Genomic DNA, 20785 nt, shown 5'->3' on the forward strand with positions numbered 1-20785 from the left:
TATTTAGAATGTTGTTTTAAGTTTATTAAATTGGAAAGATAACAAATTGTTAATATTTGCTTATATTTGAATTTTAGTTTGAATCGATATTTTAAGTGTTTGTTATGCGATAGATTTAAGTGCATACATAGCCTGAATGAACTATCGATTAACAATCAGTCGCTCTTTAATTCATTTCATTTTCTTTTAACAATATAATTTTCATTTCATAAATTCATTTTAAATTAGATCAAAAAGTAATTATTTATTTGTAATTGAAGGCAACTGCTGGTTTTGTTGCTAATACTTTGAAAGTTGAGGCATGGCACAATGTTGCTAAGTGTTGCTGTTGCTAGACGGCAGAAATGTTGCAAATAATTTTTTTTTTAATGTACATATATATTTGCCGGTGTTTACCATGTTCATATTGTACTCTGTGTGTGTTTCATGCTACAAAACTCAAAATATGACTGGTGGGAATTTGAGTCTGCATTCAAGTTAAATGTTGCAAAGCTTCAAGGAAGTACTTTGAAACCAAGGGCTTAGATTGATGCGGATGGGTAATTGTTGCAAAGCTCTGCTGAATATTTGTATGAAAAAGCTCAAAGTGTTGCTAAGCTGGAGGTGCTGAAAAGCTATGATAAAAGTTGCAAAGCTCCAAATGGGCCTAAGCTAAATGTTGCTAAGAACGTTTAAGTGCCTTTGCTAAAAATTCTCGAAATGTTGCCAAATTAATTGTAGCTAAGCCGGATCTAAAGTTGCAAAGCTTAAATAAAATATTTTTCCAGAATAAATTTCTAGGGTATTTGTGCACATGTATTACACTTTTACGTTGCCGTACATTTATTCAAGTTCTTTAATATATGGCTGATGTCCGAAGTGCTTATCAATCGCACGCTGATTAGTTACGACCTGAGATATAGAAAACAGATTTCTGCCGAGTGCTACTTTTGTGAGGGGGCCAGGCAAAGTTTGGTCGTTTGTGCCAACTCTGTAACTTCTGACGTGCGCGGCATTCCTGAATGTAATTCTTGCGCAGTATAACTGTGAAGTAGTATATGATCTCCACCAAAGACAACATGCTCATGCCCACAAACAAGCTGAATGCGCTGCCCAGATTAGCTGCAACCGAAAACAAATGAGAATTTACACAGCTCATTATTATCGGTCGATCAACTCACAGACTAGGGTGACCATATTTGAGAGCAGATCTACACGCACTCGTCTATAGACTTGGGAGTTGAGAAAAATATGAACAATGGCATCATTATGCTCGATTCCTTTGCTATAATGAGAAGTATGTAGTGAGTATAGCATCATGCAGAAAAAGGAATAAACACCAACTAGAAAGGATCCACAACTGGCATATCGAACTTGAGCTCAAAGTTCGAGATCTGCACATCGTAGTCAAAGTGTTCACAGGTCAAAGGGCAAGGACACTGCGTTTTCTTTCTGCGCGTTATGATTTCGGCTTTAGGGAGATATAAAATACTATAATTAATTAATTTAATTTAATACATTTAAATACTTACGAAAATTATCAACCAGACAGGGTATATCACGGAACGTGCATACCCGCTCCTTGGTGCGGTTGAACTCAAAGAAGTAAGTATGACAGCCGCAGAGCTTGTCCATGTTGTTGGCTCGGCAGTTGAGCTCACAGTTGGGATAGACGTAGTTCGAGAAGTAGCGCAGCTGAAACTCATGCCTGAAGATGCAATTTCTCTGTGCGATGGGCAGCGCCTTGACGGCATCTGAGCAGAAGGTCTCCACGACGCGCAGCGTGGCAAATGATTCGGTGTTGAGCCCCAGAAACTTGCAGTCGGCATGAGCGCTGGGAAAGGCGTCCGTCTCCTGGATGAGCAGCTTGAAACCATGCGAATAGGATTTTAGGGCATCATAGTTCTCATCCTTGTAGCGGAGGATTAAAGAGAGCCCATTGTCCAGACCTCCAGCAGCAGCCTGAGCAGTGAAATTCAGCCTGAATATCAGATAGAATAGAGCTCTATTTATAAGGACTCATATTGTTGACCCACCCGTCCTGGCGCAGATTGAAGGAGCAGCAGTGTCCGAAGAACGTCTTCGACAGCTGGAACAAGCGCGTGCAGTTCATAATGTCTCCATGATAGCGACAACGATGCAAAATCTCATGGCAATCCCAGCGCAACTGGTCCACAAACTGAATCAGGGTCAAATTATTGATCTGCAGCACGGACTCCATTAGCTCAACCTCTGCCGAGGAGAAGCGCTCGTCGTCCAGCATGAAGCCGCTAAAGATGTGCAAGGTCTGCAATACGTCCGATGTCTGAACATTCTGCGGCAGTTTCCTAAATTAGATAGACAGAGGGAGCTAGAAAGAGGGCGCTAGAAAGAGGGCGCTAGAAAGAGAGAGATTGTTTCACCCACAGTGAGTCGATGTAGGCCTTGGACTTGTCCATGTTGAACAACACCTCGGGACAGATGGTTATTGGCGGAAAGTAGAGCCGGCTGACGGGCGTGTGATCACTCTCCACATTCATGCGCGTCGGACTGCTGCGGTAGTCCGCATAGAAGGTCAGCGTCATGACAATGGCGCAGAGGAACATCACAATCGAGATGAGAATCCACACGAAGTGCACCACGCGATTTGTGTCCTTGTCGCGTGTGTACTTCAGGCCATGTATGCTGCTCGTCGCGCAGAAATCGCACCAGGTGCGCCTCAGAGCGCCATGCAAAGCGGAAATCTTTGGATCGATTTGGTCCGGACTGAGTTCCTCCTCGTGGCCCATTGCTGCCTGGACGAGGGCTGTGCCTCGAATACTGATTTGAGACATGCCTCTTGTTCCCTTTTTATATGCTGTTCGAGTGTTCGAGTGGGCGTGGCAGCCATTTGACATGGAAGCAACTGTTTATTAATATCGAATTAGTGTAGGGCGTGACACTGGGGTAGGTGAAGATTCTTAGCTGGCAATGTGACCGATATAGATACTCGATGGGTATCTTTGCTGAAGAGCTATTATACTAGACTATACAATTATACTAAATTATTTTATTTTATTTATTAGAAATTAGAACTGTTTTGAAATTGAGAATAACTTAAAATTTGGGCACTGACAAGGGAGATCTTCGTCTTACTGGATCTATTAGTTTTCAATACTAGCTGGGCCATCCCACTCTTGAACTGACCATTGAAATAGCAAACAACTTCTTACATTCACTTTTCTTTCTATCGTTTGCAGTTTCTTACTCTTCTACTCTTCTTCTATATAAAGTCCTTGCCCGTTTAGTAGTTTTTATACCCTGAACCCATTGAAAATGGGAAATCAGGGTATAATGGTTTTGTTGAAATGTATGTAACAGGCAGAAGGAGGCGTGGCAGACCCCACAAAGTATATATATTCTTGATCAGGGTGACGAGCTGAGTTGATTTGGCCCTGTCCGTCTGTCTGTCTGTCCGTCTGTCCGTCTGTCCGTATGTTTGAACGCGTCGATTTCCGAAGATATAAGAGCTAGAGACTTCAAATTTTTTGTAAAATGTTCGTAATTACAGCGCGGATATCGAGTTTATCATTAAAATTCGATAACTCATCCCGATCTTTTTTTATCGATAAAAAACCTTATCGAAAACCAGTTATAATATTATATCTTCTACACCTTTATTGCTAGAGTCTCTAAATTTTGAATGTATGCTTATATGCAATTTATACAATTTCGGTTTTTGTTAAAATTTACCCCCCACCTCTAAATTCACCCCCTCACCCTCACTTTTGTAAAACGCGTATTTCAAATACTAGAGACTTGTGCTTTGGCAATTACATGCATATTCATGCTATAACACGCAAACTGCAGCCCGTGCGTGTTTATGCGTGGGTGCTTGTGTGTGTATGTGTTTGTGTATGTGTGTGTGTTTCTTGTGTAAGCTGAAAGACGCGAAAAATTATTGAAATAGCTAGCACTCCAAGGGTTCAGGGGATCTCGTAGTCGAGCAGTCTCGACTAGAGCTTTCTTACTTTTTTTTTTTTTTTTTGCTTTAACTATTTTCATTCTGTTGTCTTCTTTCCTTTTAAGAACCTTTGAGGTTCGAAGAACCTATTTTGGATGTACCTGAAAACTTTCCAGTATTTTCTTTTCTTAAATTATCTCCTCCATCGTTTGTATATTCTTCTCTGATTTTCGTAAAACTTACATTATCGAATTCATTCATAATTACTCTGATAAGAACAGATAAATTACCAGCATATAAATATACCCAAGAATCCCTTCGACAGTTTTAAGTTGGTTTTTAGCAATTTCGAATTTTATTTGCAAACTTTTAGTGTCTTTTTTTGTTGTACGTTGAATCGTTTGCATACACACATTGATATATTTATTCATATCATATATTATATTTTATGTTTTATACTTTATACATATGTATATAGAAAAGTATTTAGTATTTCATTCATGGTTTAACAATATTTGTTTACTTAACTCACTTCAATTGAATTGACTCTATACAAAAAGAAAAACTTAACTCTTTGCTATCACAATGAAAAAACTACGCATTTGAAATGGTAGACGATTGAATACCCGTATAAGGCACGGCACGGCACGCATGGCGCGGCACGGCCAAGTATAGTTCGACTATGTTTACAAAATTAATGTGACTTGGATTGTTTTGTGCTCAGATCAAATCAAACTTGTATTGAAATTTTGTGGGCCACTGACGATTATTGTCTTTCTCAATGCTGTTGCTTGAACTCTAAGGCTTCGGGCAATGCTAATGCGGTAACAACAACTTTTCGCTTAGAGTATAACTAACTAAATTAATAACTTAAACTATCTTCTGTATAGTGTAGTGTAGTGTAGTGTAGTACAGTGTAATGGTAATTACTGCCTAGACTCGCTGGCAGTGATGGCCAGCGGCGCTGAATTGCCATTGCTCAGCCTTCCGATTGGTGTCTCATGGTTCGTGCCGCTGTTGCTCTCCAGGCTCGGCTTCTGCTCATCGTTGTCGGGATTGTCCCAGAACTGGCGCTCGCCGGAGCCGAAGATGTTGTAGAAGGTGCCGCAAATGATGTACACGAACGCGGCGATGAAGAAGACAATCTGCCACTGTCCCATCGTGGGCTGCGTAAAGCAAATGATGTTGAGAGAGTTATTGGAGATCTCGGAGCGAAATGTCTGATCGACTCACCTTATCGTTGATCAGATTGCCCGCAGCAATTGGCGCCAGCAGACCCGCCAGATTGGCCAAGCAGTTCGTGATGGCCATGAGGAAGCCCGCGAAGCGCGGCGTCAGGTCCAAGTGGTTGATCTTGAAGCCCGAGTAGATGCCGCCATTGAGGCCAACGCCAATCGTGAGTATGGCCAGAGTCAAGGCGCGATCGCAGCCCGTGTACGAGGCGGCAATCAGAGCCAGGCCGGGTCCATACTGGCCAATGCTGTTGATGATCTTCCTGGTGGCCGTCAGCGAGAAGCGGTTCGAGCTGATCAGCCAATCCGCAATCACCGAAATGAACATGGAGAACAGCCACATGGCCAGGTAGGGCAGGGAGCTGAGCAAGCCGTTGGACTTCAGGGAGAAGCGTAGCACCTGCTTCATGTAGGTGGGCAGTTCCGTCATCAGGGTCTCATAGCCATAGTTGTGACCCATGTGAGCGAACAGAATCGCGTAGAAGGGCAGCGACTTCATGATGGCCTTGAACGGGATGGGCGGGCTCTGCAAGAAAAAGAACCTATTAGCTACCTGAATGGCTTCTCTGGATGGAGTGTTCGCGTACCTTGACCACATCTGTGCCCCAGAGGGAGTCGTTGATGTAGCGCTTCTCACGCTCGTCGATGCGAGGATGTGCTGAGGGATCCTCAAAGACGAAAATGAGGAAGGCAATGGACCACACTGTTCCCACCACGCCAAACACATAGAAGATCGAGGGCCAGCCACCGGAGAAGCCGTACTCAGCCAGCAGGCCAGACAGTGGCATCGAGATAATCGTACCAAACTGAGCACCCGCGTAGACCGCAGCGCCCATGCGGGAGCGTTCATTGGGTGGTATCCACTTGGCCAGGAGAGCGTGCGTGCAGGGCACAATGGGACCCTCGCCCAGGCCCTGGATGAAGCGGACAGCGCAGAGGCCGTAGACTCCGCCTTCGCGAGCCGCCACAGGCACCAGGAAGGCGAACACGGAGTTTATGAGCATGCCCCAGCCGAGGAACCGCAGAGCACCGTATTTCTTGGCCAATATGCCGAAAGGAATCTGCGTGATCACATAGCCGTAGAAGAAGGAGGACAGTATATAGCCCTGCAAACTGGAACTCCAAGCGAACTCGCCATCTTCGCCATTGTCCTGAGAGAGAGAAAGAGATAGAGAGAGAAAGAGAAAGAGAGAGTAAGACACTTGTTATCGATCAATAATCGATCAACTTACGACTTCCAGTTCCCGATCGCCGCACTCATCGTCGAGGATCTCCTCGCCCTTCTGAATGGCCGTATGGTTCACCATCGCCACAATGGCCACGGACATATTGGTGCGCATCACGTACGCATTGGCCATGCCCAGGAAGAGCATGAATGTGACAAAGTAGCGGGTGGTTGCCCAGCCTGCGAACACAAACAAATAAGAGAGCGAACATATAGTAATTCCTTAGAGAGTAGGCGAATCAACATTTAATTACGGCCAATTAATTCGCAAATTCTGTCGGCACTTGTTTGTGCACAGATCTTAACGAGCTCGGAGCGGAAATGAGCAAAGATACTAAATAAAAACAAACACTTAATTCTGAGATTCATAGAAAAGAGTGAGAATAAAGAATGATCGACCAAAAGATGACCTGTACACTGGCATGCAAAATATATGAAATTAATGTATTGGATTCTCATTTTTTGGCTTCATCATCATGACAAACCGGTGAGTTGTCTGCTTCGAGTATTGTCAGAAAGACATTGTAATCTATTAAGCCCTACAGCCAAAGTTTTCACTGGGTATAAACTGTTACAAAACGGGGCTGCAGCTATGAGATAATAATAAGATAAGTAGCATCCAGATCAGATAAGATTGTACATAGTATCTACATGACTCAATGCCAATCATATGTATCACAGACTGCTGGACCGTATTCTCATTGTTTTTTTTTTTTTTTTCTCTCTCTCTCCAGACTCGTTTTTAGTTACCTCACGTTTCCAGCTATAATAAAAAGCTTGCGAAATTCGAGACGCTGCTGCGAGCTATTTCTAGACCAATCCCGGAGTGATTTATAATTATTATTGTTGTTCTTTTCTTGATTGTTGTTTATATGACATATATGTACATAATACTGATCGTATATTTGCAGTGTCATGCGACAAGAGGAACGATTGTCGCCGCGCACGAGCACGGGCAACACGTGATGCTCAATTTGCTGGCTTGGCACTTGAAATCGTTGGCGATTGCTTGTTATAGAGTTCAAGCTGAGTTTGGAAGGCACAACTGTATTTTGTTAATGCTCAACTTGGCAAATGGAATTTGAACTCTCAGCCATTTCGTTTTGCCAGCTAGCTCAACAGACCGGCAATTTTATTGCTTAGGCTTGGAATTGTTCTGTTTTGCGCTTATTTTCCACACAACAACAATTTTCCACTAAATATGACATAGAGCATTGTGGAAAATCCGGACTGAACAATTGCTGAATCGAAAATCAGAAAGCAAAGTCTACAGCGAAAATAATTGTATTCGTTCGCGTTTTTATTTGTGCGCACGCAGCGTTAAATCGCGCGATTTGTCAAAATACCTACAGTCCCCCCTCTCTCACTCTCTCTCTGTCTTAGATTACCCCTCTCTCTCACACATGTTGCACAATCAGTGCGGCATATGCAGCACGTGTACGTCGCGCGTCAGCACAGGGCAGCCAGCCACTCGTGCCTGCCTCGACTATTTGCCTATATTCTCTCTAAAATGGGCGAAATGAATAAGCTTTTAGCTATAAATATAACGCATACGCAGCGTGTGCGGATCGTGTGTGTGTGAGAAAGAGAGGGAGACTGTATGAGAAGCAGTAGCGGGGCGGGGAGAGCATGTACATCACATCTGCATACCCTTTAATGACCGAAAGGCTTACCACATTTTAAACAACTAGACCTTCATATAATATTTTTTTTTTTTTTTTTTTTTTAATTCTTATTTTTTATTAAAATTTGTGATTACTTTAAACCTTATATAACCCAAAAACTGTTTGCATGATTTCAAATTTAAAAAAATAAATTTTTTTCTATAAGTGTTATATAAGCTTTCAATTAATAAGCATTTTTAGATTTGTTAAACAAATATTTCTGCAATTTTACTTATTTATTTATTTATTTTTTTATTAATATTTCAAAATTATATTTATATGAAAATGAACTCATTCGTTTTATGATTTGCTTGCTTTAAAGATATTTACAATATAGATTTTAGACAAACAACAAGCAAATTATTATATTATATTTTTAAATATTTGTTCTATGCTTTATTGAGTATTGCATTAATGTTTGATCTAACTGCAGTTTCAATAACATTTAGATTACTGTATATGTGTCTCTCCCCTTTTTTTCTAAGACTAAGTGGAGAAAGTATTTTCTTCTGCTGGTTTCCGAAATTCGCTCACATAGCACTTTCACCTTGATGCTTACCCTTTGGTCTGTCGTGCAAATTATTCTGATCCCAGACAAGGACATGGCCATCGCGATGGCGATGATTGAGCTTGCTGCGTCGAAAGGGCATCTCGTCTGTCTGCCTGTGCCCGTCTCTTGAGGTTCTCGAGTTGTAAAAATAAACTAATGTAAACTAAACTAAATTCGAATCGATCTCGCGATGCGTTGCACCGAAATGCTCAACGAAATACGCGAATTGCTTGCCGCTGCTCTTGCAAGTGATTTTGTGATTTTGCAGAGTTACTTTGACTTTTTGCGCACTCGTTTAAACCATTTCATTGTCTATCTGTGCAGTGGGCCGGGCCTGAACATGTCGCGGGTCAAGATACTACAAATGGAGCTTATTAAAAATGAACTCTTTGCGAAGCGCGCGTTGCACTCGAGAGAAGGTGTAGACGCGACTGAGCTGAAGTGTTCAAATCCAATTTGGAATCGCCGCTCGCGTTTCGCTTGTTGGCTGTTGGCTCTTGGCTCTTGGCTCTTGGCTCTGTGTGCGCCTTTGCGGGAACTGAGCGCCAACTGTTGCGCTATCCGACTATATAATAAACGGGGCCGAAATCGCGCGAACGTCCGAGGCGCAAGCGCCTCAGATTGAGAGAATGCGAGAAAGCAAGAGAGGGATAGCGGAAGAGAGTGGAAGTGGGAGAGAGGCGCCGCGATTACATCAACTGTTTGCTCAGTGAGGTATGGTCCAAGCATATGTCAGCCTATAACTGAATCATCAGCTGTTGAACCCAACTCGATTGATGTCAATTGCTTTATATATAGTACAGTCCGACCAGAAGATCTATTTTTAGCTGTTAGACGTAAGCAGGCATCTCGTGATGCCTGAAGCAAAACTCGACAAGAACTAACTCGAGTTATGTGTGCCAAAACCAAATGTTATTTGCCAAATGCGCGACCAGACTTTGGATATATGTATACACACATATAATAAATTATATATACCTACACATATACACAAATATATGCACGTATGTGGTAGGAAATTATTGGGAAAAATGCTTCAAGTATTGAAACCTTAGAAATAAGAGCCAAAGCCGGCACGAGGCACCGGCCTTCGGCGTGGGGGGCATGCGGCCTCTGGCGCCAAGCGACAAAAAGGGGGGATTGGTTTTTATGTTTTGTACGGGGTGAGTGCTAAGTGCTGCTAAGTGGTGCCCACTGTAGGCCCCTCTCTAATTACCAATTAGACGTTCCGTGCGGCCATTATAAAACCGCAATTCATTGCATTGTCAGGTGCTTGCTAATTTGGAGAAATGCGCAAAAAAACTAGTTAAAATTCAATTTTGTTAAAATACAGTAGAACGGCATGGAACAATAGCATGTTAAAAATATATCGCCGACAACTGAATACACTATGATATTTTCTAAATATATTATATCACATATTTAAAAAAAAAAATATGTATATATATTAATATAATTTTATTGGCTTCATTTTTTTAAAGAAAATTAATATTTGTTTTTCTAATCAGCTTATAATTTTGGTATTTTTCTATTGAAGTACATAAATATTATTTTGTTAAGTTTCCTTATCTTTATATATTTACTATTTTCCAGTAATAAATTCGAGCAAAATTATATTTATCTGCTAGTGCATACACCCCATTCAAAGAATTGTCATGACTCGACCGCACACATACTTAATCACGCGTACTCACACACACACACACTCAAAGTCGAGTCATAAAAAGTCAAACCACATGTTGTTTTCGAAGTCTCGAGTCAGCTTTAAGCAGCAGACGAGAAACTTTGCCGGCATGCGGCGAGTGCACGTGTTTGTCGCCTGATTCTCGAACGGGCCACCGCAAGTTTCGTCTCAGGCAGAGGCAGAGGCAGAGGCAGAGAGCGAGCGAGAGAGTGGCCAGAGGCGAGAAGCGAGAAGTGAGAGAGCCGCTCAAGTCGACAGACGAATGAGCTTCTCAGCTCAGCTGGACTATGGCCCGAGCTGGTGAAGCACACAAATATTTCGTCTTGATTGTATGCGGACTGGAAGTGTCGGCAAATGTTTTTGTTATTGTTATGGTTTGCATGGCGCAGGCAACAAGTCGAGAGAGATGTGGAATGACTGAGTAAGTGAAAGAGAAAGAGCGAGGGCGAGAGTGAGAGAAGAACCTTGACACGCGATGCTCGTGTTTTGTCAGCTTTTTTTATTTCGTCTTCTTTTTTGGCAAAACCTCAAATGGAAATATTTGTTGGCAGGTACAGTCAAGCATTGAGCAATTAGTCGAAGAGAATACAAGCACGAAATTCATAAAAATAGCAGCTGCATTTGTTCTATTTCCGTTTCATTAACAAAGCGTGTGACAGCAACTGACAACAATAACAACAGCAGAAATAGTAAGCTCAATTATTTACTGTCATCAAGCGCAAGCAGCACGTGAACCGTGCAATAGCTCCAAAAGCTTTCCACTCGCAAAGCTTTCGAGTGTATTCTCTTCCCACGAGCGGTTGCCTACTTTGCGGCGGTTGTTGTAATGGCTGGAACGTAGTCTCGAACTACGTAAGCTTTCAACGTAAGGTTTATCGTGTTGATTACTGCGATGCTTCCATATGTTTGCTTTGCTTCGTGCATTGTTGTGGTATGTGGACCGGCATTATTATTGATTGGCGGGGCTAATTTTATTACAATCTGTTCAGATTTCTATTATTACCTTTTTGCAATTGAGTAAGGTATATAACATTCAGATGGAATGTATGAAGTAATTTATTGCGCGACTAGTCGTTTTATTGTTGTATTTTAATTGTTTGAGTAACTTTTCTGTATGAATTTGATAAATGCCATAAACTAAAATAAACAACTGGTGTCAAGCTTAGGTTTTAGGGGAACGTCAGATCAACAGGTGTAAAAATGTTGGGCAAATAAGCATGCATACATACATAAATATTTATATAATATATTTGCAAATACTTAAAAGAAGTTGTCAGAGTCCAGACATACGCACATAGCTTTAACTGGCTTGTGTGGCGCCCTTTGTAGCCCAACGAAGCCAATTTGATGATCTCATGTGAGAGCAAAAAAAACTATAAGCAAAAATAATTAGTGTAAAGCTCATTCCACATACGTATGTATGTCATTCGTCTATCTCCCCGACAAAATTAATTCGAATTTGTTCATCAGAGTGGGGCCATATCTGAGCTTTGTGTCGTTTCAATTGTTTCCGTTTTGGCTGAACTACAGTGGACGCCAAATAAATTGCCCAGCTAAAGTAATTTCTATTTATCAGGTGTGTCGCCCATTCATTCACTCAATGCCTTTTGCGCTATACGCGGCTTTGCTCAATTGAACTTAAATGCAAATAAACAAACACACACATATGTATATATGTATAAATAGCTTGAGCATGAGTAATTTTCGCCGAAACTGTCGAAAAACCTGCACGATTTTATAATCATTTAAAAAAAGTTAAGTCGAGCTAAGTGAATTTTTGTTATGCCCCTCCCCCTCCTGTTCAACTGAACGTGACAGTTCAACTCAGTTGCAAACAAAAAAAAAAAAATTAGAGCTGTAAGCGTCAATCTTCCAATTTAAATGTAGATTGCATTACAAAGACGCTCGTTAAGAACAATCGCCGAGAATTGCACAATATATGTAGCATAGTGCTACAGTTCATCCAGGCACTAGACAAATACGAGGCTAATATATATATGTATATATCGTGTGGGCGACGAGTGCGAAAATTAACGCGCACTTGCGAACGCCGAGTGCCGAAAGCCGAAAGCCGTTGCACCAGCTCCCTCAGATCTGCCCTAATTCGCCGCAATTTGTGCTATAATGAGACCCGACATGCCAAATGACGAATTGAGTGGATCAAGAAAATCTGATCAGAATGCAATGTCGAGTGTCGGGGCCAAAAAGCGCGCGACATCATCTCGAAATTTGTCAAGCTGCCAATGTTCTGTGGTCACGGAATTGAATGCACTCAAACATACCCTATGCTACTGCTGTGCGGGGTATACACATCCTGCCCATAGTGCTACAAAGCACATGGGCTGCATATTATAATTACTATTCTATATAATTACTATACAGCATCTCTTGACTTTCAAAAAACTGCAATGCTTTCACTTTTTGTTCGATTGCTCGAGTGACTATTAAGTGAATCACAGTGATAAGCAAGATCTAATAATAGAGGAGCTTATGGAACAAACTGTGTAATTATCTACATACTAGAAGCAATGAATTTAATAAGGACAAGTCCTATGCTTGAGCGAATGAATTAGAATATTCACATTATTTAATATCTTGACTTTGCTGTTTGCTTGAGTGATCAATGAGGAATAAGCTGGGTGAGTTTTAGGTAAAACAAACCTTTTCAAACCAAATTCATATATTAGATATACATTCAGTGAATAAAACAAACGAAACTCAATAAATAATGAAAATGAATAGAGGAAGACTTCACTTTGCATTGACGACCAACAGTTTATAAATACTTCCATTTGCATCGCCAGCAATGGGTATCCCCTAGTCTATCAGCGCTGTTGCCAGTCTGCTCAATTTAGCTATTAGCTAACCACAACGCCCCCCTTTCACTCTGGCAAATGAAAGTGAGCGAGAAGAGCTCTTAAGATTGCTCGGGAATGCCAAGGTTCTTGACACTGTTTAGCAAATTTCCTCAATCGTTCTTGACCTTAGCTCTTGACTGGTTTGCACTTAAAACAAAGCAAAATAAAAAAAAACTAGTTTAATTTATTGTTGATATTTAGCTTATTTTATTGCTGCTGCAGTTCATTTCCATAGCTTTAAAATCACGTTCGGGTGTTTATTTATTTATTTGTTTTATTTATTCATCTTTTAGGCTGGATCGAGGTGCAGTGCCGGTAACCGGTTTCAGCTGCCAGCCATGGAGTTCCCCGGGTCGCCAAAACTGTATGCGAGGGAACCGATCTATAAACTGTGTCAAAACACCTCACAGATCTCAGATCGCAGCTATGGCAATGTCGGAAGACAATCAGCTCGGGCCATAAGCAGGCAAACAAGTGGGGGAAATTGAGACAAACAGCTGAGGCTCACATTTTGTGTCAACAACTATTTGGGGCCTCACTTCTGAATACCGTTTCGGGTACGTACACCCCCGCCGTGCCACTAATTGTGAATTGTGAATTTGGCTCACGCGTTGGCGGCGGCAGTAAAATCTCGTCTCGCTTTAAATATTTATTTATTTGTTGTGTCTACTTATTTTTCGTGAATCTTACAAAATGTGCGAGACAATGCATAACAAATAACTTCCGTTTAGCGGAGCACCCGGAGAGGTCGGCCGGGACTGATTGTATTATGCAAATCAAGCGGAATCAGCCAAAGCCAAAGCCGAAGCTGAAGCTGAAGCTGAAGAAGCCATCTAATTTAATCAGCGTCAAGTGCACTTAATTCACATTCATATTCACATTCATATTCATATTCACATTCTCACATTCACTTTACAGTTCCCTTTGGCACGACTTTGCTGATCTGCCTTTGCGCCCATAGCCCATCTTAATAAACATTTAATTTTTGTTATTTAACAATTGTGTTATGCACTCACTAATGCCCGACTATCATCAAGTCATCTGTGGGGACTTTTTCTAACTTAAAATAATAATCTATTTACATTATTTATGAGAGTGGATGGGCACTTTTAATATCAATTGAACTAGTAGTAGCTGCACACGTGACTACGCCTAGAGAAATAGTTTAGTTAGTTGCGATTTGTCAGTCAGAATATAATAGCTAAAATACCTCTAGCTTACTATGTGATTTCGTCTAATATATTTAATCAACTGCGTTGTAAGGATACTAAGTGGGATGGAATGTACTTAAAACTTAAAACGTAAAAAATGAAAAACAATAATAATAAAATAAAAACAATAAAAATAAAATATGTTAAACTATTAAACAAAAAATATATTTTTTTACATTTAAAAATTTGTATACAAAAAGAAATAAACATTTTTTAAATTCAAATTGTTTAACTATTTCAACTTGTTTACTAACGCTTATATTGCCTTTTCAGAGACTGCCCTCCACTACTTTTAGGGCGTAGAGAACTGTATTAAAATGATTTCTTACTTACAATATCTCTAAAATATCAACCCATAAAAGTCACAGCAAATTTCACGTATCAAATCAAAAGAACAACGTAGATTCTCTGAAATTTTAGGAACCAGCAGAGAGACATATAAAAGTCACAGACATTGTTCAGTTCATAAAGCTGAACTGCCGACACTTCATACCAGAAATTAAGAAGACAATAATAATTATATTATCTGTGATTATTATACGTCGGAAACTGTTTCACTTAATGGACGTCGCGATAAGATTTTCTCTTAATAATACACTGATCATATAATGTGAAACTTACCCAGCTGAGGCTTCTCCGGATCCTTTTCGGAACTCGAGCAAATCGCTTCCTTCGATGCAGACATTGTGTGTGTTTTATATATGTTACTCTATATATTTAAATAGTTATGTTAATCTAGTACAGTCTTTTGGCGGATTAGACGCGAGTTGCACTCAAAATCTCAGTCGAGAGCGTTGCAAAAGTCGAAATTTTTGTAATTGTGGTCAAGCACGTCGCTTGGCTTGGTTTTTAAGACATTTTCGTCAAGCACTTAATAATATTATTTTATTATTTTTATTATTGTTTTTATTTTATTATTCTTTTCTTATTGCTGTTTTTTGCGGTTAGTTTGGCTGGTTCGCTCACTCGCACAGCTTGAAATGTTCTGAACGATTAACGGCAAGACGCGTTGCCTTTAAATGAGCCGCTGTCAGAGCCGTAGCCGGAGACAGAGACAGAGATAGAGAATGAGTCTCATGTAGAGACGGAGATAGAGAGTGAGATGCCTCGACGTCTGTTTGCACGTTTAATTTTTGTTTTGTGCTGTGCTGTGTTGTGTTGTTTGGTTTGGTTATTGAGCTGTTGACTTAATCTCGAGCGGAAAATCTGCGCATGCGTCTCGTCTTCGTCGACTCGGCCGATCCAGAGATCCAGACACGTTAATCTGTAAGCAGCGTAGATAAGAGTAAACATGGCAAATTAGTTCGATAAATTTAGCAAGATGCGATCCGATTGCAAATCATTCGCATTAATTGCTCAAGTAAACGCGAAAAGCAGCAGCACGATTTCAGATCTCCCTACGCACGTTTCCAATAGATATTTCGATTATCTATTCAAATATATTTATCTCTGACAAATATTTGCAATGAGTTGCCAAAAATGATTGCGTGGGGGCCTCTATTATTAATTATATTGCTTAGATGGATGTATAGGCGGCATTGAATACAACTCAGCTAAAGCTTTCTAGATAATCTGGTACAGTATCGTATAGTATAGCTGGGTGTCAACTGTCTCAATATTTGCTCGAGTCCAGCTAACGATCTGTAGTTAATTATAGGAAGCTTATATTATTTGATATATATATACATTGTTTCATTTGGTATGCCTTTTTGAGTTTATATCTATTGCTATACATATATATGTATATATGAAAATTTCTAATAATAATAAGTCATTAGTTCAGCTGTTTTTCTTTATATGTTTATCCCACAGCTGATGATGTAATTTGTTGATCGCTCCACACTAATTACAACGGATTTCTCTGCAGACCCAAAAATAAAATAACAAAACCACACAAATTTTAATGATTTACATGTATAAACAAACGAAAACTGGTTACGATTTTGCACATATATATTTCATTAGGTAAATCAATTACCATTCGCATTCAGTATGCGCCCAATTCTACCGAAATATCATTAAGTACTTGTGCATGTATGTATAGAACGGAATCTCGATTGGAATTTCAATTAGTGCTTTTTCTTCGCACGTTATTTCACTCCGAACTTCGGTTTTAGAAAGTATCGCAAGTCTACTGAAGCTGAGTTTGGGCCGAGGTTTGAATTCGGCGACAGAAACCTGAACAGTTGTTTGTTTGTGCGTTTCATTATTTGTTTACCTCTTCGTTGAGCTTATTGTTTTTCAGCAAAAAATTTCCGAGAATATTGATTTAAATACAAAGCATTGTCGAATTCGGCTACTCAACCGCCGATCCATATATTATATACATATGTATGTTACTTGAAATCAAAATAGAAGCAATTTTATGTAAAAACCCCCGATTTTTATCTATCTCCTGGTACTTCTCTAGCAATATCTCAGTTCTCAAAAATTATTTTCTGCATTCTTGAGATCAGCAAATTATTTTCCAATATTTTCATTACTTTTGCTTACTGTGCCAATAGTTAAAAGTATCATATATTTAAGTTCCTTTGATAAATATTCAAACTGAAAATGTCCATGATATTCTTTCTTGTCCATAATGTCCATTACATTTTATGAATACATTTTGACATTCGTAAATGTATTCTCTCTATGAATATTGTATCAATTAAATATTCAATTATTTCTTCAGAATTTGCCTTTTACCATTAGGTTTTAACTTATGAAGATAATGCTTTCCTTTGTACTTTTTAAAGTAAATTGATTAGATCATTAAAATAATATGAAAATCATTTTCATGAGCAGTATATTTTATATATTAATTTGGAAGGATCCTCTGCTGTTTAAACAGCTCGAGTCAATAGTATTTGAATTGTGCCGACTTTTTTGTCAACAGAAAAGTTATCGGTTAGTGGAATTAGCGTGTTTTGCAGATGATCTCAAATAAATAAGCCAAAATAAAATCAGATGCTGAATGATTAGGCATATTTCGAAGCTGTTAAGTGATGGTGATGAATATATCACTCCGGTCGTACATAAGTCTATTTGAAGCACTGTTAAACAGAGATTGGTAAATCAATTTATTTTTCGGATAAAACAAGGAACATTTTAAGACAATTTCGTTAACTATTTACATTATTCATATATTGATATGATTCACACCTTTACAATTTACGAGACAATTATCACTTGAGCTGTGGAGGTCAAGTTTTAAGCTATCATACAGCCATACAGCTAATTGCAACTGGTTTCTTGAGAAACAATCCAATTATTATATGTTTGAGCTCATAATTGATTTCGAAATTGGCTCAAGAGCCAAGAGCCGAGATTTGTTAATAGATGCACTTGCTTTGTAGTCTAGTGTAATTTAGTGAACAAACAACTTGGGTTTTTTGTTGGATGCATTTATTTAATAGGCAGTTTCTAGAAGGGCTTGAATATTAATAAATAGCGATGGATAGAAGTGCACGAGCTCCTATAATATACATAAAGCAGTCAGAGAAGTGTGCATGCTTTCGCAACAAACACATTAATATACATATGTAAAATACAATGCGGACCGTATAATCTATTGGGAGGTAATGAAATAAATTATGAATAGAATAAAACTTTGAAAGAAATTGTTTAATTCAATTTATAGCCAATTGAACGACTTTGCCAGAGCTATGGAACGTGTGCCTGATGTATCTGAAGTGTTTTTAATTCGTTTCATTGGTTTTCATATTTCTTTTTCTTTATTTCTTATAGATAGGCACCGTCATAAACATATTTATGAGTGCTATTTTCTGATATTGAGTGATAGCTGACCAGTTGCCCGTTACTGGGAACAAATTGCGAACAGCCTTCTGACGGATTTATAGACGCCTTACAATCTGTTTAATAGCTAAAAAAAAAAAAAAAAAAAAAAAGAAAACTGCTAGCCTAATCTTAATATTATTAATTATTAAAGTTGTCAAGGCGCAGTGCTGCCCTATCAAGCGGTCGTAAATTAAGCTCACTTATCTGATTCGAACTATCGTGCTCGTGCTTATGAATTTAACACTAATATTAGCCAACGGATGTACAAACTCCAGGGTTTTCCACATATTTGCCACTTGACAATCGTATAGCACGTGCAACTTTCCCAGAATTCAATTAAATATGATTTTAGTTGAATTATATATTATTATTGTTATATTATACATGTATTTTTAGACATATATATTAAGAATTAAAATATTAAATATTTAAAAATTTTTTATAAATTAAAAATTTATTCATAGACCAATTTTTTTGGTTTATATTATATTTATATTTATATTACAGATTTATCTTTTTCTATGATCATTTTTATCTTTAATATGAAAATCAAATCCTTCCTCTAACTGAAATTCCGACTAACTTTTGAATCTGATAAAAAGTTTCCCTTATTCGACTCGTATAACTCAGTAAAGCACAGTAAATTTTATGATCTCAATTACCGTTGTTTCTTTTCTATTATAAACTCATCTAGATTTATCGCGACGTCATAAACGAGCCCTCCAGTTTTACTTTGTTGTTGTTTATTTTTATAGTATTATAAATTTTTGTGCTGTGTCAAGTCGTCATCTAAATACGTCAGACTGTCAATAACCGTTAATGCTTATGGCCCCTGGTAATACTACTTCAAAATTTTCCACATGAGTTTTTTGATATACAATCAAATGAGAATTTCGCATCAAAATGCGCTTCACGTGCAACATTTTGCTATACCTATCTCCCCCTCTCTCTCTCTCTCTCTCTCTCTCTCTCTCTCTCTCTGTCGAGTGCTATTGTCGGCTAATCTTAAATGTGTTAAATTTCTATATTATTTGAATTCGCACAACTTATTCGCACGATAATTGCGCGCACTTTTTCTTCGCTCGTTTTCCATTTCAATATGTGAGGTTATTTGAGATGGCGCCAGCTTTGAAGTTCAAGTGAGAGAGAGACATAGAGCGAGACAGACTCACATTCGTCTCGACCGAGTGGCTCTCGATGCGACCCATTGTGCGATAGGGTATTGTGGAGTGTTGATTGTGCGAGTACATTTCTTTTGTTATGTAGCCTTTTATTATCATATTTTTCTTAGCACAGTGGGAACTTTTTGACTTTGGAGTGTGCGTATTTGATTAGCTTATCGAGCGGAATCAACTTGTTAACATTTTCTGAGCCAATGCGCTTACATTGAAATTCCAGTGTACTGCACTTGACTAGGTGTGTGGCCTAAACCCAGTTGAATTGTTTTTCACTTCAATGAGGCTTACAAATGGACAGTAATGAATAAGCTGCCAGGAACTAGACAATTAACTGCATACAATTAACATTAATTATCGATAGCCATGCAAAGGACTTGATGAGGTCTTTAACATGCCCAACATACGAATGCAAGAGCAAGAGCAAGCGCGAGGCGAATATTCGGCTCGAGTGCAGTTCAATGCCATTTAACATTCGCGAATGTTATTTAACAGTTGTCCAGCTGTTCTTGGCATTATGTCTGCTATCTAAAAGTTACGCTAATTTGCATAATGTACTTAATTAGTTAATTGCAAAAAACGTGATTTGGAGCTAACAAACTCGCTCACCTTTTACGATACGCGCCAAACAAATTATTTAAAACAGTTCAGCATCAGCTGTTTAATCGTGTTGTTGATTTTTTGCTTTGCGTTTCTCATTTACTTTTCATATATTTCTTACACGCTGAGCAGGCGGCGAATTGATGTTGGCCGCAGCGAACGAGCGGACAAAAACAGAAACCGCACTAAAACTTCGTTAAAAACAATGCAAATAGCTTTTGCTACGTTGCAAAAAACTGCATATGTAAATTATGTAGAGCTTTTTTTTAAGTGGACAATTAAAAAGTGACACTCACGAGTTTTGCTTTTCCAATAGCCGGCACAAATTACTTTTTGCAAAATGATTTCACTTAGACTACGCTATAACTTTCTTATTTGCCGGATCCGATTGGGAGTTGCTGTTGTCGTCAGAGACGGAGAGTACCGACCTGGCCGAGCACAAGCGCTGTAATGACTTACTACCTGAGCTAATTGAACGTTTTTATAATTCTGTTTCTGTTTGCCTTTCGGTCGCATTAAAACAGAGACGCAGGTGGGAGGTGGCTATCAACAAAAAAGACGACGCTGTTTCAGCTTGATTCATCAGCGCAGCCGCCCGAACCTGGCCGAACGACCAACGAAGCCGCTTCGTGTGCGCGAATAGCGGTTATGGTGATAATGACAGCGTTTATTGGCGGTCGCGATATAAACTATTAAATGATGTTTTTAGTGCCTGCGGCAATTGCTGCAAACAAAGCTTTTACTGTCATCATTCACGCTGTGTGTCGCTCACTCTTTGGCTATCTCCGCCTCTGTCGCACGCTCAGACTCCAGCTCGAGGCGAATTGCACGTGAACTTCGCTTACTTCTGTTTTGCTTTTGTTTCGCTTCGCTCGCAAATGCAAGTGCGAAAGCAAAGCAACTGA

At 39.3% G+C, this 20785-nt stretch overlaps 2 protein-coding genes and 1 long non-coding RNA gene across 6 annotated transcripts; 1 reads left to right on the plus strand and 2 right to left on the minus strand.

Moving 5' to 3' along the window:
* Nucleotides 1–166: 166 nt before the first annotated feature.
* Nucleotides 167–4080, minus strand: Nach (nach). Its single transcript, XM_018012575.2, has 6 exons — nt 2386–4080; nt 2016–2306; nt 1512–1960; nt 1324–1450; nt 1161–1264; nt 167–1101 (listed from the first exon to the last, which is right to left on the minus strand). The coding sequence occupies exons 1-6, from the start codon at nt 2853–2855 to the stop codon at nt 881–883; spliced, it is 1662 nt and encodes a 553-aa protein (XP_017868064.2). The 5' UTR covers nt 2856–4080; the 3' UTR covers nt 167–880.
* A 153-nt stretch (nt 4081–4233) lies between these two features.
* Nucleotides 4234–20360, minus strand: Picot (putative inorganic phosphate cotransporter protein picot). Of its 4 annotated transcripts, none has more exons than XM_089471281.1 (7): nt 20177–20360; nt 19890–20101; nt 14947–15589; nt 6366–6538; nt 5721–6284; nt 5135–5659; nt 4234–5067 (listed from the first exon to the last, which is right to left on the minus strand). In XM_089471281.1, exons 3-7 carry the CDS (start codon nt 15008–15010, stop codon nt 4828–4830), a joined length of 1566 nt encoding a protein of 521 aa, XP_089327407.1. In that variant the 5' UTR covers nt 15011–15589; nt 19890–20101; nt 20177–20360; the 3' UTR covers nt 4234–4827. The 4 variants fall into 4 exon arrangements, with proteins under 4 accessions (XP_089327407.1, XP_089327406.1, XP_089327404.1 ...); XM_089471280.1 differs by having other exon boundaries at nt 19890–20116; XM_089471278.1 differs by lacking the exon at nt 19890–20101.
* On the plus strand, nt 16942–18224 carry LOC149268801 (uncharacterized). The gene is made up of 2 exons (XR_016270496.1): nt 16942–17885; nt 18055–18224. It is a non-coding gene; the product is annotated as an uncharacterized LOC149268801 (long non-coding RNA).
* Nucleotides 20361–20785: the final 425 nt, after the last annotated feature.

Source organism: Drosophila arizonae, chromosome 5 (genome assembly GCF_054131065.1).
Source record: "Drosophila arizonae isolate 15081-1271.41 chromosome 5, UAZ_ARI_1.0, whole genome shotgun sequence".
NCBI lineage: Eukaryota > Metazoa > Arthropoda > Insecta > Diptera > Drosophilidae > Drosophila > Drosophila arizonae.

Excerpts from the sequence above, each read along its gene's own strand:
- Picot (XM_018012566.2), bottom strand. The coding sequence starts at position 8,672 with ATGCCCTTTCGACGCAGCAAGCTCAATCATCGCCATCGCGATGGCCAT. Across the intron at positions 6,539-8,581 it reads TTTGCACGACAGACCAAAGG|GCTGGGCAACCACCCGCTAC; the intron begins GTAAGCATCAAG and ends TTGTGTTCGCAG. Across the intron at positions 5,068-5,134 it reads GCAATCTGATCAACGATAAG|CCCACGATGGGACAGTGGCA; the intron begins GTGAGTCGATCA and ends TGCTTTACGCAG.
- Nach (XM_018012575.2), bottom strand. The coding sequence starts at position 2,855 with ATGTCAAATGGCTGCCACGCCCACTCGAACACTCGAACAGCATATAAA. Across the intron at positions 2,307-2,385 it reads AAGGCCTACATCGACTCACT|GAAACTGCCGCAGAATGTTC; the intron begins GTGGGTGAAACA and ends TATCTAATTTAG. Across the intron at positions 1,265-1,323 it reads CCAGTTGTGGATCCTTTCTA|CAAAGGAATCGAGCATAATG; the intron begins GTTGGTGTTTAT and ends TTCTCATTATAG.